This window comes from Nicotiana attenuata, unplaced genomic scaffold (assembly GCF_001879085.1).
Source record: "Nicotiana attenuata strain UT unplaced genomic scaffold, NIATTr2, whole genome shotgun sequence".
NCBI classification, from domain to species: Eukaryota; Viridiplantae; Streptophyta; class Magnoliopsida; order Solanales; family Solanaceae; genus Nicotiana; species Nicotiana attenuata.
Window position 1 is genome coordinate 77,834 of NW_017671290.1, and position 14,124 is coordinate 91,957.

Sequence of the window (14,124 nt, forward strand, 5' to 3'; positions counted from 1 at the left end):
CAATGCATCTACAATCAGAATACAAATAATCTACAATTTATCTACAAAATATTTACAAACTGGATACATTGAATTTTAATATCCCAATTCCCATTTCGATTGTAGCATAATTGGCATTTTCGACATAATTGCGTTTTTTGCAGAAGATCTGTAGAAGTTTTAGTCGTTTTTGATTTGTGAAAACAGAAAACAAAGCACCTACAATTAGAATACAAATAATCTACAATTTATCTACAAAATATCTACAAACTGGGTACATTGAATTTTTATATCCCAATTCCTATCTAATTGTAGCATAATTGTGATTTTTGACATAATTACGTTTTTTCAGAAGATTTGTAGAAGTTTTAGCCGTTTTTTATTTGTGAAAACAGAAAATAAAGTATCTACAATCAGAATACAAATAATCTACAATTTATCTACAATTTCTGCAATATGTCTTCTTCTTCTTCTTCTTCTTCTTCTTCTTCTTCTTCTTCTTCTTCTTCTTCGAGTTTCAATCTGAATTTGAGTCAAAACCAAGTCTAATCTTCACCAAAACCCCTCAAAATTGAGATATAAACTCCAAACCATATTCCCGATTATTTTCAACAACACCCAATCCAAACAAATAATGATTTTCGAAAACCCAAATTTGAAGCTTTCAAGCTTTTTAATGGCTATCAATGGTGAAAAATATCTGGAAGAATATTTACTTACATAATTTTAGCGCGCCTAAATAGGAATATCTGGAAGAATATGATTTGATCTGATTTACGCCAAATCTTTTTAGAATATTCTGTTCCTCAATTTTAGCTCGACAAATTAGGAAGATTCGGCTACTATTAATTATTTAATGATTGGTATAATAACTGTAGAAAAAATATGGACAGGGCAGGTAAATTAGAAACTATGAACATTTTTGGTAATAAGGTTTCATATATGGTATAGGAAAGAATAAATCTCTTTTTTTAGCCAAAAGCACTTTTGGCCAAAAATTGAGGTGTTTGGCCAAGCTTTTGGAAGGAAAAAAAGTGCTTTTGAGGAGAAGTACAAGCAGTTTTGGAGAAGCGAAAAAAAGTAGCTTCTCTCCAAAAACACTTTTTTGAGAAGCACTTTTGAGATAAATACACTTAGAAGCAGTTTTTAAAAGCTTGGCCAAACACTAATTACTGTTCAAAAGTCTTTTTTAAATTAATTAGCCAAATACAAACTGCTTCTTACCAAAAGACTTTTTTCAAAAGTACTTTTAAGAAAAACACTTCTGTTGATTTTAGAAGCTTGGCCAAACGGGCTATAAGTAGAGCAACATAAAGGACTTTTTTTGCAGCAAAAGCGTAAAAAAACGAGGACTTAAATGGAAGTTTCAAAAAGTATTTGGGCCAATTTCAACTCTTTCAAAACTATAAAATGGCTAAAATTCAGTTAACGCCGTCTTTCCCAGTTATTGACGAAACAAACTACACCTTCTGCTCATCTATAAGCATAAACCCCGCCGGAAACCGGACTCCCTCGCCGGGAACCGGAAACCGGAAACCGGACTCCCTCACCGGAAAACATGTCATAGGTGTCTTCCCTGCGGTAATTGAGGTAAATCCTATATTTACACTAGAAATAGTTTGGCTATTTCGAGTAGACTATAGGCATAAAACTTCGACTGAGACTTCCATTGTAAAAGTTACACCTTTACAAGATATTGACTTGTGCTTAAAATGTCGACTCAAAAGTTTTACCAAACTGTAAAACAACTTTTTCCCAAAAAACCGAATGAAGAAATTGCCAAATTGATCTCCAATACCCTCATAAATTTGAGGTCTATTACGGAAATTCCTCCTCTAATTTCCCAGCTTAATCCCCAAGTAATCCATCTTGTTCTTTCAAACCCATCTGTCCCTACACAATCTTGCTTAAGCTTCTTTAAATTCCTCCAAAAAGACCAATCTTTGACTCACCAAAGACCCAATCTTGAAGCACATATAGCCTTGGTTTTGCGCTTGCTTGAATCCAGGAAGTTTGCTGAAGCCAAGAATATATTGCATGTTATTGCTGCTGCTGATGGTCTGAGGAAACCCTTTTCAGAAATAGCTTCTTTAGTGGGTGAGAATCATGTAGAGCACAAGGTTATAGGGAAGATGTTAGATATGTTGTTTAGGGTTTATGTTGATAATATCAGGTTTGAGGAAGCTCGGGAGGTTTTTGAGTATATGAGGAATGGTGGGTTTGAATTGGATGACAGATCTTGTATGGTATACTTACTTGCTATGAAAAGGCGAAAACGATATGACTCGTTGTTCGAGTTTTTCGAAAAGATGGTTGAGTATGATGTGAAAATTACGGTTTATACGATGACAATGGTTATCGACGGGTTGTGTAAAGTGGGAGAGGTTAACAAGGCAAGAAACCTCATGGATGAAATGATTAGCAAAGGGGTGAAACCAAATGAGTACACTTATAACACATTATTAGATGCTTATGTGAAGAAGTCAGATTTTGTGGCTGTGAAAGAGATTTTGAGGACAATGAAAAAGGATGGTGTGGATCTTGATGTGACAAGTTATACACTTCTGATTGACGGGTATTCTAATTTGGGCAATATTGAAGACGTTGAGAGATTGTTTAGAAAAATAAAAGAGAAGGGAATAGAGCCAGATGTGCATTTATACACCTCTATGATTAGTGGTTATTGTAAGTTAGGTGATGCAAAAAAGGCTTTTTTGGTGTTTGATGAAATGGTGGAGAGGGGCCTCGTTCCGAATGCTCACACATATGGGGCGTTGATAAATAGCTTGTGTAAGGCTGGACAGATGCAAGCGGCTGAAGTTTTACTTAATGAGATGCAAAGTAAGGGGATTGACGTAAATCGAGTTATATTTAATACAATGATGGATGGTTACTGTAAGCAAGGTAATATGGATGAAGTATGGAGGCTGCAGAGAGTTATGGAGGGCAAAGGACATGAGGCTGATGTATACGTTTATAATATAATTGCTACTGGGTTGTGTAAGTTAGATCGGCATGATGAAGCAAAGACGTGGTTGTTCTCGATGGTGGATCGAGGCGTAGCTCCAAATGAAATTGCTTATACGACTTTGATCGATATTTATTGCAAGGAAGGAAATTTTGTTGAAGCAAAAAGGGCACTTCGTGAGATGGAAAGTAAGGGAGTTAAGCCTAATACGGCAACATACAACGCCGTCATAGATGGTTATGGCAAAAAGGGTTTGATGAAGGAAGCATATAAGCTAAGAAATCTAATGGAATCTAAGGGTCTGAAACCTGATGTCTATACATACACCTCGCTTGTACACGGGGAGTGCATATCAGGGAAGGTTGATGATGCTCTGAAACTTTTCAATGAGATGCCTATAGAGGGTTTAGCTCCGAATGTGGTGACTTACACAGCAATCATTTCTGGCTTATCAAAAGAGGGCAGATCAGATGAAGCCTTCAGATTATATGATGAGATGATAGAGGCAGGCCTTACGCCTGATGCTACTGCATACTCTGCTCTTGTGGGTAGCCTTCATAGTTGACATTTATCTAGTGTGAGAAGTTGTTCTTTAGGAACTTGTAAGTTGTAAGCTTCATGTAAATCACATTTTAGCAATTTGGAGGCAATAGCAGACTGTTCAATACATCCTCAAGACATTTTACATGAGCACATTCTGCAGAGATTTGGCAGCCTGGCTTTTTGCTTGTTACTGCAGGTCTGAGTGTTGTCCGTGAACATGGTCTGCCATAAATTCAAGGTTGATATTTATTTACGATTCTAGATAGAGCAAAAGTGCTGCTTAGATTTAAGCTGCTTGAATTTATTTCATGGTTTTAGCACAATGAGCTTACCTGGGAGGATGATAGGCCTATGATATCTGTACGTATCCAGTGGATTTAAAGTGTCACAACCTTCTATTTTTTTTAATCAACATGAAAGACCTAGAGTTGTTTAGGCAGCTACAGTCTTAAAATATAAATTTTGTTTTGTTATGCGGTCATGTTGAGAAAATCGCTTGCTTGGTGTATTATTTTAAACTTTGAAGGCATTTGGTTCATAATATTTTTCTAGTTTAGACGTTTATCCTTTAAGCAATATTGCTTCCTTTGTTGTCCAGTACACCATTTTCGTGATAATGGAAGAACCAAAACAAAAGAAGTGTGTCACCTTGGAGATGCTGGTGGAGGATAGCAAATTTGTAGGTTATGTACCTTTTTTGGCTGAGTGCCCAGTTCTATTCCTTATCAATACCAGAGGCAAGTTCTTACCAAATGCATGATGTGGTTATAAGTCGGATCATTCTTGTACAACAATCATGTGATATTAATTGTCAGTTATTCTCAGAAGGAAGAAGAAAAGAGAACATAGTGAGTTGTGTTTCTTGTACCAGATGATGGAAATTTTAATACCAGAGGTGAAAGAGTAAATTTCAAATAGTTGGCCTCTGAGACAAAAACCTATGATGCACTCATTGCAATCATTCAATCTCTGTTCTTTATGCATGATAAAGTGTTGACATAGTGTGATAAGTCAACTGTCAAAGTTGCCGACACTCTGCTGATAATTGCACTGGCTTCCTTGTTTTTTTCCAGGCAAGCAATAAACTGACGGTATATGCAAGTTTCTTGTACTTGTTTTCGATATTCTAATTTCGTACCTGCTGAGGCAGATGCTCCAGGAGGGATCATAACCTTTTTTGAAGCTGTCTGTAACTGTCGAAAGAAATGAAGGATGAGGTTCTGTCTGTCCATGTTTTTTGAAATTATTTTATAATTTTCTGGATTTTCTTTGAAGTGGAGTTCCTCTCACGAAACACTTAAAGCTCCAAATTGTCCAGATCATAACCTTTTCTGAAGCTGTCTGTAACTCTCTATACACGTTTTCTTTTTGCACAAAATCTTCTCTTTGAAAATCATTTTCAAGAAACTTTTTCCAAGAATTTTCCGAACACCTAATAGCTCCAAATTTTTAGCAATATCATGGGGGTCATCTTATGTTATAGTATTAGCTATGAGATATCTTTGTTACCATTTGAAAAGACAATTTTATTGCCTATTAAGTCTCTGACTAGCTATTTGCCCCTCCTAAGCTTCTCAGGTTCTGTAGTTTGATGAAGAACTAATGAAGCTTGTGGCATTTCACTGTTTGCTTCAATTTGTGTGCCAATATGCAAAAATATTTTGCAGTATGAAATGTTCTTTTCTTGAAAATCATTTTTTTCCCTTACTGTGGTATTTCTCTGCCCCATTTGCACTGCTTTCATTATGCTTTCATAGTGAAGTGAGAAAAGAATGTTGCCTTTTGGAATAACTGCTGTTTGTCTGAGTATCTTGGCTCTCTTTGCAGATTCTTAGTGATGAGAAGAAATGTTGGATATATGACCAGGGTGATGGACATTGACGACACTGGTTCAGGAATGTGAGCAGGATTAAATCCATTTGGTGGAGGGGGGCAGCTGTTTATATTTCCACTTTGAAAGAGGGGAGTTTCCTTGTAAAGGATTCGGCGAGTGTTCTGGTAGTGGATTCCATTTTTTACCTTGATGGAATTTGTCTTCATGCTCAACTAAGATACTTCAGCTTGCTTGGATCTGAGCTATTTTTTACCTTGTTGTTGCTGCTTAACCAAGAAACTCACAACCGGTGTTTATATCATTGTGATGTGACCAACTATAAAGCGAGGGCAGTACAGTATGCTCCTACAGTCTTCCCCTTGAAAAGGTTTTGTTTTGACGGTATCTTTTCAGTTTATGAAATACCAAGTAGCAGTTGATTGAACGTAACAAAAGAACCCTGTACAGGACGTATAACAGGTTCATTTGTAACTATCTAGGCTGGTATATTCTGTAGCAGATAACAGGTTTTATATTATTGAATTGATCTTCAGAAGTCCAGTGGCCAAAAAAATGCATATCAAGTACTCCATTTTACTGTCCATTCTGTGGTACTTGTTTACATGATTTCATATAATTTCACTGCCGCAAGAAAGAACAAAGTGAAGTTCTTCAATCCAAGAGACTAGAAAGTGAAGCAGCAACTTTTGATGTCTAGCAGAGGTGAAGCTAGAAAATGGGGTACGGTTTTACACGAGTTCAGTAACTTTTGCTTAAACTCTGTATTTGTATTAGGAAATTTATTAAATATTTAATTATGCAATCAAAAACTAAGATGAGCTATGTTTCAGTGACAAGTATAGAATTCATGAACTTCAAGTCCTGGCTCCACCTCTTAGAAAAATATGGCATTGATGCTTTACTGATTCAGATTGATGGAAACTCAGCGTCATTATCAAATCCTCCTGAAAATTTTAGCTCATCTACTAAAATGATTGTACTATCCTGTCATGCATTGACATTGCAAAAAGATAGCAGATAACAAAACAAATGTTTTGGTAGATTATCATTTATTATCTTACATTACATTATAATCAGCTGTACCAAGATATTCTCGATAGTGACCAATGCAGTTGCAACTAAATTAGCCTCCTCCTCTCCCACCATTTCTATGAGTAATGATTTATGGTTCTCCGGTAACTACATGCAACTTGTAATATAACATTGAGGAGTGTGGTGGGATAAAGGAGATCCTTTCAACTTTAACTAGAGATCTCAGTCTCGAGCCCTAGGAATGAAGAAACTCTTGGTAGGGAGATCTTCTCTCTTTAGTGGGCCCTAAGCAACACAAATTTGGATTAGTTGAGTCAGTAAGTTTCAAATACCGGACGCGTAAAGAAAAAAAGAAAAAAAATAATTTTCACTAGCTATCTTACCCACGAAGGGGAGCCTTAAAATTGTTGTCATGTGACTAGGAGGTCATGGGTTCGAGTCGTGGAAACAGCCTCTTGTAGAAATGCATGGTAAGGCTGCGTACAATAGACCCTTTTGGTCCGGCTATTCCCTTGACCCCGCCCGTAACAGGAGCTTAGTGCACCGGACTGCCCTTTTAGACTATTTTACCCTCCTAAAATCACAAGATAAACTGAATGGTAACTACAAAGGAATTTACTTCACTTTCCCCGACCGGTTTTTTCACTTCATAAGCAAGCTAGCAGCTGCTTTATAACAGTACAGAAACATATTATTCTCAGCTCACCTTAAATTGCTCCTTTTCACCTGACAATTTCTTTCATCCCTATACCCCACAAACTTCTTCCCTAAACCTTATCACATCTTTTTTGTTTTCTTAATTAATTTTAGGGCAAGAAATTCACCCCCTCATTATAAAAGTGGAGCACATTCTCCTTCTCCCTCCATCTCACAACTTCAAATTAAACTAAATCGAGAAAGAAAAATGAAACAAATATTTGTGTCACCTCTTCTTTTCTTGCTCCAATGCAGTTGTATTTTCACTCAAGCTCCTGCTATGTCACCAGTGCCGCCAGCACAATCGTCTGGTCCGGCTTCACTGCCTCCAGCTCAATCTACTCCTCCGGCACCAATATTGCCCCCTGCTGTAGTCTCTGCTCCGGCTCCAGGACCACCTGGTCCACCAAATGTGGTAAATATCCTTGGAAAAGCTGGTCCATATTCGACGTTCATCAAGTTATTACAAATCACTCAAGAAATTGGCGAAATCACCTCATTGCTAAACAACTCCAATAGCATAACCATGTTTGTTCCATCGGATGGCGCTTTTTTGAACCTCAAAATAGGTACCCTCAACTCTTTCAGCGATCAGCAGAAAGCTGAATTAGTTAAATTCCATATTCTCCCTTCATATTACTCCCTATCACAGTTCCAAACTGCTAGCAACCCTTTACATACACAAGCTGGTGGAACCACTAATCGCGAATTCCCAATCAACATAACCACAAATGGAACAGCAGTGAACATAACAACTGGAATTCTGAATGCGAGTGTGTCAAGTACAATTTACACTGATAATCAGTTAGCTATTTATCAAGTTGACAAAGTGCTTCTTCCTTTGCAATTCTTTGTCCCACCAGCACCAGCACCAGCACCTGCTCCAGTTCCATCAAAGCCGAAAAAGAAGGATCCTTCTTCGGATTCTGCCTCTGTTAATGTTGTTTCGTCTGGTGCTACTTCACTTCTTCCCCACATGATGTTTCGGGCGATGGTTTATCCTGGCTGTTTCTTCTTCTTCTTCTCTGTTTGGTTTGTGTGTATGAGCTAATAAGTCGCGCGCAATGCCTGTACGCTTGTGATGTTATGTTATGTACATTTAAGTGTAACCTAATAAGATGTTAATTTTCGTGTGTACTCAAGCATGCTTTTGTATGTTTATGTTATGTTTTAAAAGAATTTGAACATTCACAGAGAACCTTGTTAACAGGTAATTTACATGATCCTATTCCCTTTAAAGGAAAGAAAGAAAATTAAGGAACTGTAAAATCAAACACAGCACACTTTTTATATCTCCTTCGTCTACAAGGTAAACATCTTAGCTTAGTGCACAACGTGTTCGCTACTACACTAGCTGGCCTGTGTATTGGCCTTGTTGTAAGAAGTCCGAAAATGATATATCTCGCGACACCCCAGCGTGGCTCCATATTAGAACAGAACTTTGCATGTGCAAAAACATTCCATTTTGCAGCGCTGAGAGTATAAGTTACGGATGTGTTTGGCTATTGGCAATACTCAGTAGATATTGAATTAAAATTCAGTCATGAAATGTGAAAAGAATAGAAAAATGTGTTAATCTATTAAATGCTATTCCCAACTTCATCTATATGTGTAAAAACTGCTAAATGACCTTTCCAGTGGCCAACAGAATTAACCTATAGGGAAAGCTTTTCATGCATATTAAATTTCTGTTTAACAAGTAATAGTACTGTAAAACTCTCTCTTCGATTTTCCCCTCCGAAAGTTGAGGTAGTAATTTTCCAAAATACTTACACTAGGAGGAGAAAAACCCTTGATCGTTAAAATTATTCAATATTGTCCGTTCTTCTTGCTTCCATTGAACTTATCTAGAAGATTAACCTGAAAATTCCCCTAAACATTGACAAACACAAGCACATGTTACAAAAATTGACTGATGTAGAGAATACAGGTTTGCAGATATAAAATTCGATATGATCTTGTGGTAAATTCAAAAAAAGATAAACAAAGAGATTAAATATTAGAAAATACTAATTGATGACCATGCACTTTGTAGTCTCTTTAGAAAACATATGGTAAATCTTTGATTAAAAAAGATCTTTTCATACACTCTGTATCCTGTTTAATTTCTCTGTTTCAATAGTGTTGCTTTTACCACGACTATGAAATGTATTATACCGATAGCCTGTTTGGCCAAGCTAGAAAAATCAGCTTATTTTGACAAAATTACATCATATATCACTTGGGCCATACAGCCCATCCGAAAATAGCCTACATTTGAAGCCCTAACCTGGTTTAGCCCAGATTGTATATGTTTTGAAATTTTGTTTTCACCCGGTAGCCCATAAATATTATTAACGGTTTTCGCATTTAAATTTTTTTTTCTCTCTCTTCTTCTCACGCTTTTCTCAGAGAAGTATGAAGGCAACCTTCCTCCATTGTTGGGTCTCAAGTAATTTTTCGAGCTTTCACTCTTCTTTTCAGGTAACTTTCGTTTCATTTTATGCTTTTACTACAGTTTTGGTTTTAAATTTTGTTTTATTTTTAGTTTTTTTGCTTTTCTGATTTTGAATATTTTTTTTACAATGTTGTTGTGTTTTCCGTTTGATTTTGTGTTCCTTCTATCTTCGTTTTGGGCCTAAACTTGATGTTTCAGTTTGCATGCTTTGTTATTTCGAGTTTTAGGGTAGAATTTATTTTTTGAGTTTTGTTACAATTTGGGAAAATTGGCCTCTGCTTTGTGTTCATGGCCTTTGTTTTTGGTTTGATTTTTGTGTTTTCCTTCACTTGTCTTCACTTTTGTTAAAGCTTTGTTTGTTTTATTGTAGAAAATGCGTTCAAAAATACCTACTTCTAAAAGTCGTATGAAGGTTGCTGGAAAAGGTGTTAAGCTCGATTTTGCGAAAACATTGAGGGACTTGCCCTCAAGCCCTGATTCTGAAGCAAATGTGCATGTCGAGGCCCCCCGATGATGATGATTTTGAGTCTCCTGCTCCTCCAAAAAAGTCGCAACAAGAGAGCAGTCGAATGAATCGTTCGCAAATGAAGAATACTCCTACTCCAGTTAAATCATTGAGGGACTTGCCCTCAACCCCTGATTCTGAAGCGAATGCGCATGTCCATACCCCCGATGATGATGATTTTGAGTCTCCTGCTCCTACAAAAAATTCGCAATAAGAGAGCAGTCGAATGACTCGTCCGCAAACGAGTAATACTCCTACTCCGGTTAACATTGTTAGAATAAGGAGTAAGAAATGTGGGAGACATGAAAAATCCAAAGAAAAGCTGAAAGTTGATTTGGTTAATGAAGATGATGAAGGCCCCAGTGTTAAAAAAAGAAGAGAAAGATCGAGGTCGTTAAGCATAAAAAGTGCAAGATCAAGGACGATGGTGAAAGTGGTCTTGATTGCATTATTGCATATCCAAAGAACAAAGGATTACTACTCGCCGCAAATTGAATGAGCGAAAAGCTAAGCTGAAGGTACTCCCTTTGTTGCTATTAATTTTATACATGCTTATACAATTTCATACAAAGTTATACAACTGTTTATACATCTTTATACAAGTACTGCTACACTGATTTATACATGTTTATACAATATTTTAGTATAGTTTTTGTTCCTGATTTCTTTCTTGTTATTTTTCCATATGCAAGGTTAGAGACTTCTATATACAATCAATTGATCATTTCCACAACAGGATTAGTTCCCATACCGAGACTAATATTGTCAGCATTTTGAAGCAATGTTTGACTGACACGCAGCTTCAAATGTTCCGTGCTAGTTGTTTTGGCTACTTCTTGGACCTGCCTCAATTTAAAATTCAAAATCAACTTATTCATTGTATACTATTGAGGGAAGTCGTCCCAGGGCGGGAAAGGGAGTTGTGGGTTAAAATTAATGGTTGTTTGCTGCATTTTGGCATTGGAGAGTTTGCTGTTATCACTGGTTTGAAGTGTGTAGAAGACGACGCCACTTTCTATGACAAACCAGATGTCAATAGGTTGCTAAAAGAGTATTTTCCAGGAGATGGAAAAAGGCTATAACGAGGGGGCAGCTTCTTGATCGCTTCAAGAAAAAGGACTGGAAGTCGGACGAAGATGCGTTCAAGATGGCCTTGATGGTGTTTGTCCATCATTTCATATTCGCAGATGCCAATAATCATGGTATCAACAAAGATGATTTTGATATCATTGAAAGTGGTCAATATCAGACGTATGCTTGGGGAAAAAAGTAATTTGAAGATATTTTAAGGACAATGAGGGACAGACAGTGTGACTATTTGACAATGTATAGGCTTGGAGGTTTTCCACTTGCATTACAAATATGATTTTTTGAGTGTTGCTCTATGGTTGACAAGCATCTAGCTGTTCGCGTTGGCACAAATGTGCCACGCATTCTTAATTGGAAAGTGACTGAAACTCCAACATATGCGGATTTGACTGGCGGGGTGATCATGTCTAGTATCGACAAGGTAAATATTTTGTACCATAATACTTCTTCATATATGATTTTAGATATGGAGCAACAGTCTAAACGACCTTATCCTCAGAATACGGAGCGACAGCCTAACCCGAGTTATGATNAATCCAGTTTTTCTTCTTGTAGTTGAACTATAGGAACCTTTCCCCCTATCCGTGAAGAGATGTCAACTCTGAACATCGACACGCTTTTTGAAGTTAATGCCGATGATGTTGCATCAGGGGAGGTGCCTGTGGTGCCTGCCTTTCACACTGATGATTCTGTCGCTGCATCTCCACCTTGTCCTCAGAATATGGAGCAACAGTCTAAACGACCTTATCCTCAGAATACGGAGCACCAGTCTAAACGACCTTTTCCTCAAAATATGGATCGACAGCCTAACCCGAGTTATGATCCTTTGGTGCGCTTTGATCTGTTGAATGCTGAAGTTGAGAAGTTGAGGAGTGCTGTTGGAAAGGTACTGGACCTTTAGCTTTTCTGTAGTTTATCAGTACTTTTTGTATATACATGGTTTTTTTGGTTATAAACATGGTTGTTGATTTGCTTTTTTTTTTTTTGTATTTGACTGATATAGTGACGACACTCAACAATTATGTAGTTTCTTCCTTTGAAAAAGTGTTCAGTTTTCTGAATATGAAGGAAACCAAGCAAACGAGGGAGGATTTTACTGATTCTAAGGTAATTGTTTACTGATAAAACCAAATCACTCAACAGTTATGCATTCTCTGAATTCATCACTCAACATGCCTTCTCTTTCTATTGTTTTTTATTAGATTCGTCAGCGCGTGTCTGATGACAATACATCTGGTCTTGGCGAATTTGATGGCTATCAATATGATGTTGTTCCTGACTTTGTCAATCAAGTGAATCAAGATAACGTGCTAGCTGACGAGTAATAGCATTCAGCATTGTCTTTTGGCATTGTCTTTGTTGAAAGTTTGCCGAAACGAGATTTGCATCTCATGTTGTCACGACTAGTCATGTTCATCAAGTGAAAGCATTATTCGAAAGAATGGTGATGGATAATGACTGGAGAAAGTTATAAGGGAGATAAAGTGATTGAAGCTAAAGCGCGTGAAATAAAACTCTCTTGTTAGAATGACGAATGGTAGGGTAAAATTGAGTACTTTTTAAAGTTCACGGAACCAATTATGTGTATGCTTAGAAGTGCCGACCTTGATGCTCCAAAGTTGCATCGTGTTAATGATATGTGGGATACAATGATCGAAAAGGTGAAGGCAATTATCTTTGAGTAAGAGGGGAAGGATCTTATTATTAGGCAATCGGACTTTTTCGATACAATTCAAAAAATTCTTGTTGCTCGGTAGAATAAGAGCAACACCCCTTTACATTGTATGGCACATTCATTGGTACCAAAATATTACCACGAATCATGGCTTAAAGGAGAAGGCAATGGGGTTCGAAGGCTTGCTCCCAATGAGGACAGAGAGATTTCGTTAAATAGGGTTAAATGTTACCAAAGATACTTTAAAGATTCAAATGATCTAAACCAAGTGTCTTTGGATTATGGAGCATTCGCAAGTGGGAATGGTTTTTTTTAGTGAGCCTCGTGTGGTTGAGGCTATGATGTATGAGGAGCCTCAATCTTTTGGGCTAACCACGGTATAAACGCTCCACTTTTGCAAAGCTTGGCTTACAAATTGCTTCCACAACCGGCTTCTTCTTGTTGTTGCGAAAGGAATTGGAGCACCTATTCGTTGATCCATAGCATCAAAAGAAACAAGCTAAAGACTTCAAGAACCGAAGATCTAGTTTTTGCGCACTACAATCTCCGATTGCTTTCTCGTCAAAAAGAAACATACAAGAGGCCCAAGCAAGTATTAGGATGTGGGTATGTCTATAATCTATGTTTTCTTGCTTTTATATTTCCTTTAGAATTCCTTTCATATTTTTAAGCATTTTCATTTTAATTTAGCTTTAGGTGAAGATCGTTCTGATGTTAATGAAGCCGCCNTTTTGTGAAACTTAACTACTCAACATGACAACATATGTAATAGGAAGTGTTATGTTTCCAACTATTTATTTTGGTCGATTCCTACATGTTTTTCTATTGTGACCACTTTGTCCACACACAGAACATGAAAACACCCTCTTAGACTCTTTTTCTGAAGCAGGTTTGAGTCTTTCCTTTCTTGGCCTTCCTGCATTCCTTCTCCCTTTAGGTGGTAGGACCACATCTTCCAGCACCTCTGTTGGGATTATCCATAAACTCTCATCTGGCAGCGGATTCACTAGAAATTCATAAGTTCTAAGGAGGTTATCCTTCTTGTAGTAAAAAGAGCAATACTGGCCAGGTTTCAGCTGTTGGTTCTTCAAAACCGCCCAAGCATGTGGACATGGAAGTTCATCCATTTAAAATTTGCCGCAACTGCATGTTCCCTCTTCAAGGCACACTATGTTTCGCCTTAACCCTTCAAGCATAGTATATAATTGCTCCGTAGCAAGCCTCACCTGCAAAAGTTTTTAAAAAAAAAAGTTAAAGCACATTATACATTATTATACAGAGTTATACATCCTTATACAAGCAGTAAAATGCAAGTCAGCTGTGCCATGCATCATTACATTTGATTCGTTTTACCATCATTTGCTCC

General features: G+C 37.2%; 3 protein-coding genes across 7 annotated transcripts; 2 read left to right on the forward strand and 1 right to left on the reverse strand.

Moving 5' to 3' along the window:
* The first annotated feature begins 1,426 nt into the window (after positions 1-1,426).
* On the forward strand, positions 1,427-6,233 carry LOC109207310 (pentatricopeptide repeat-containing protein At2g32630). 5 transcript variants are annotated; one of them, XM_019370203.1, is made up of 3 exons: positions 1,427-3,728; positions 4,089-4,707; positions 5,318-6,233. In XM_019370203.1, exon 1 carries the CDS (start codon positions 1,692-1,694, stop codon positions 3,510-3,512), a length of 1,821 nt encoding a protein of 606 aa, XP_019225748.1. In that variant the 5' UTR covers positions 1,427-1,691; the 3' UTR covers positions 3,513-3,728; positions 4,089-4,707; positions 5,318-6,233. The 5 variants fall into 5 exon arrangements, with proteins under 5 accessions (XP_019225748.1, XP_019225751.1, XP_019225747.1 ...); XM_019370206.1 differs by having other exon boundaries at positions 4,089-4,338; positions 4,564-6,233; XM_019370202.1 differs by having other exon boundaries at positions 4,089-6,233.
* An 861-nt stretch (positions 6,234-7,094) lies between these two features.
* LOC109207305 (fasciclin-like arabinogalactan protein 12) lies at positions 7,095-8,194 on the forward strand. The gene has a single exon (XM_019370198.1). It carries the CDS (start codon positions 7,261-7,263, stop codon positions 8,101-8,103), a length of 843 nt encoding a protein of 280 aa, XP_019225743.1. The 5' UTR covers positions 7,095-7,260; the 3' UTR covers positions 8,104-8,194.
* Positions 8,195-13,126: 4,932 nt separating this feature from the next.
* On the reverse strand, positions 13,127-13,885 carry LOC109207303. The gene is made up of 2 exons (XM_019370196.1): positions 13,632-13,885; positions 13,127-13,223 (listed from the first exon to the last, which is right to left on the reverse strand). The coding sequence occupies exons 1-2, from the start codon at positions 13,883-13,885 to the stop codon at positions 13,127-13,129; spliced, it is 351 nt and encodes a 116-aa protein (XP_019225741.1).
* Between the last annotated feature and the right edge of the window lie 239 nt (positions 13,886-14,124).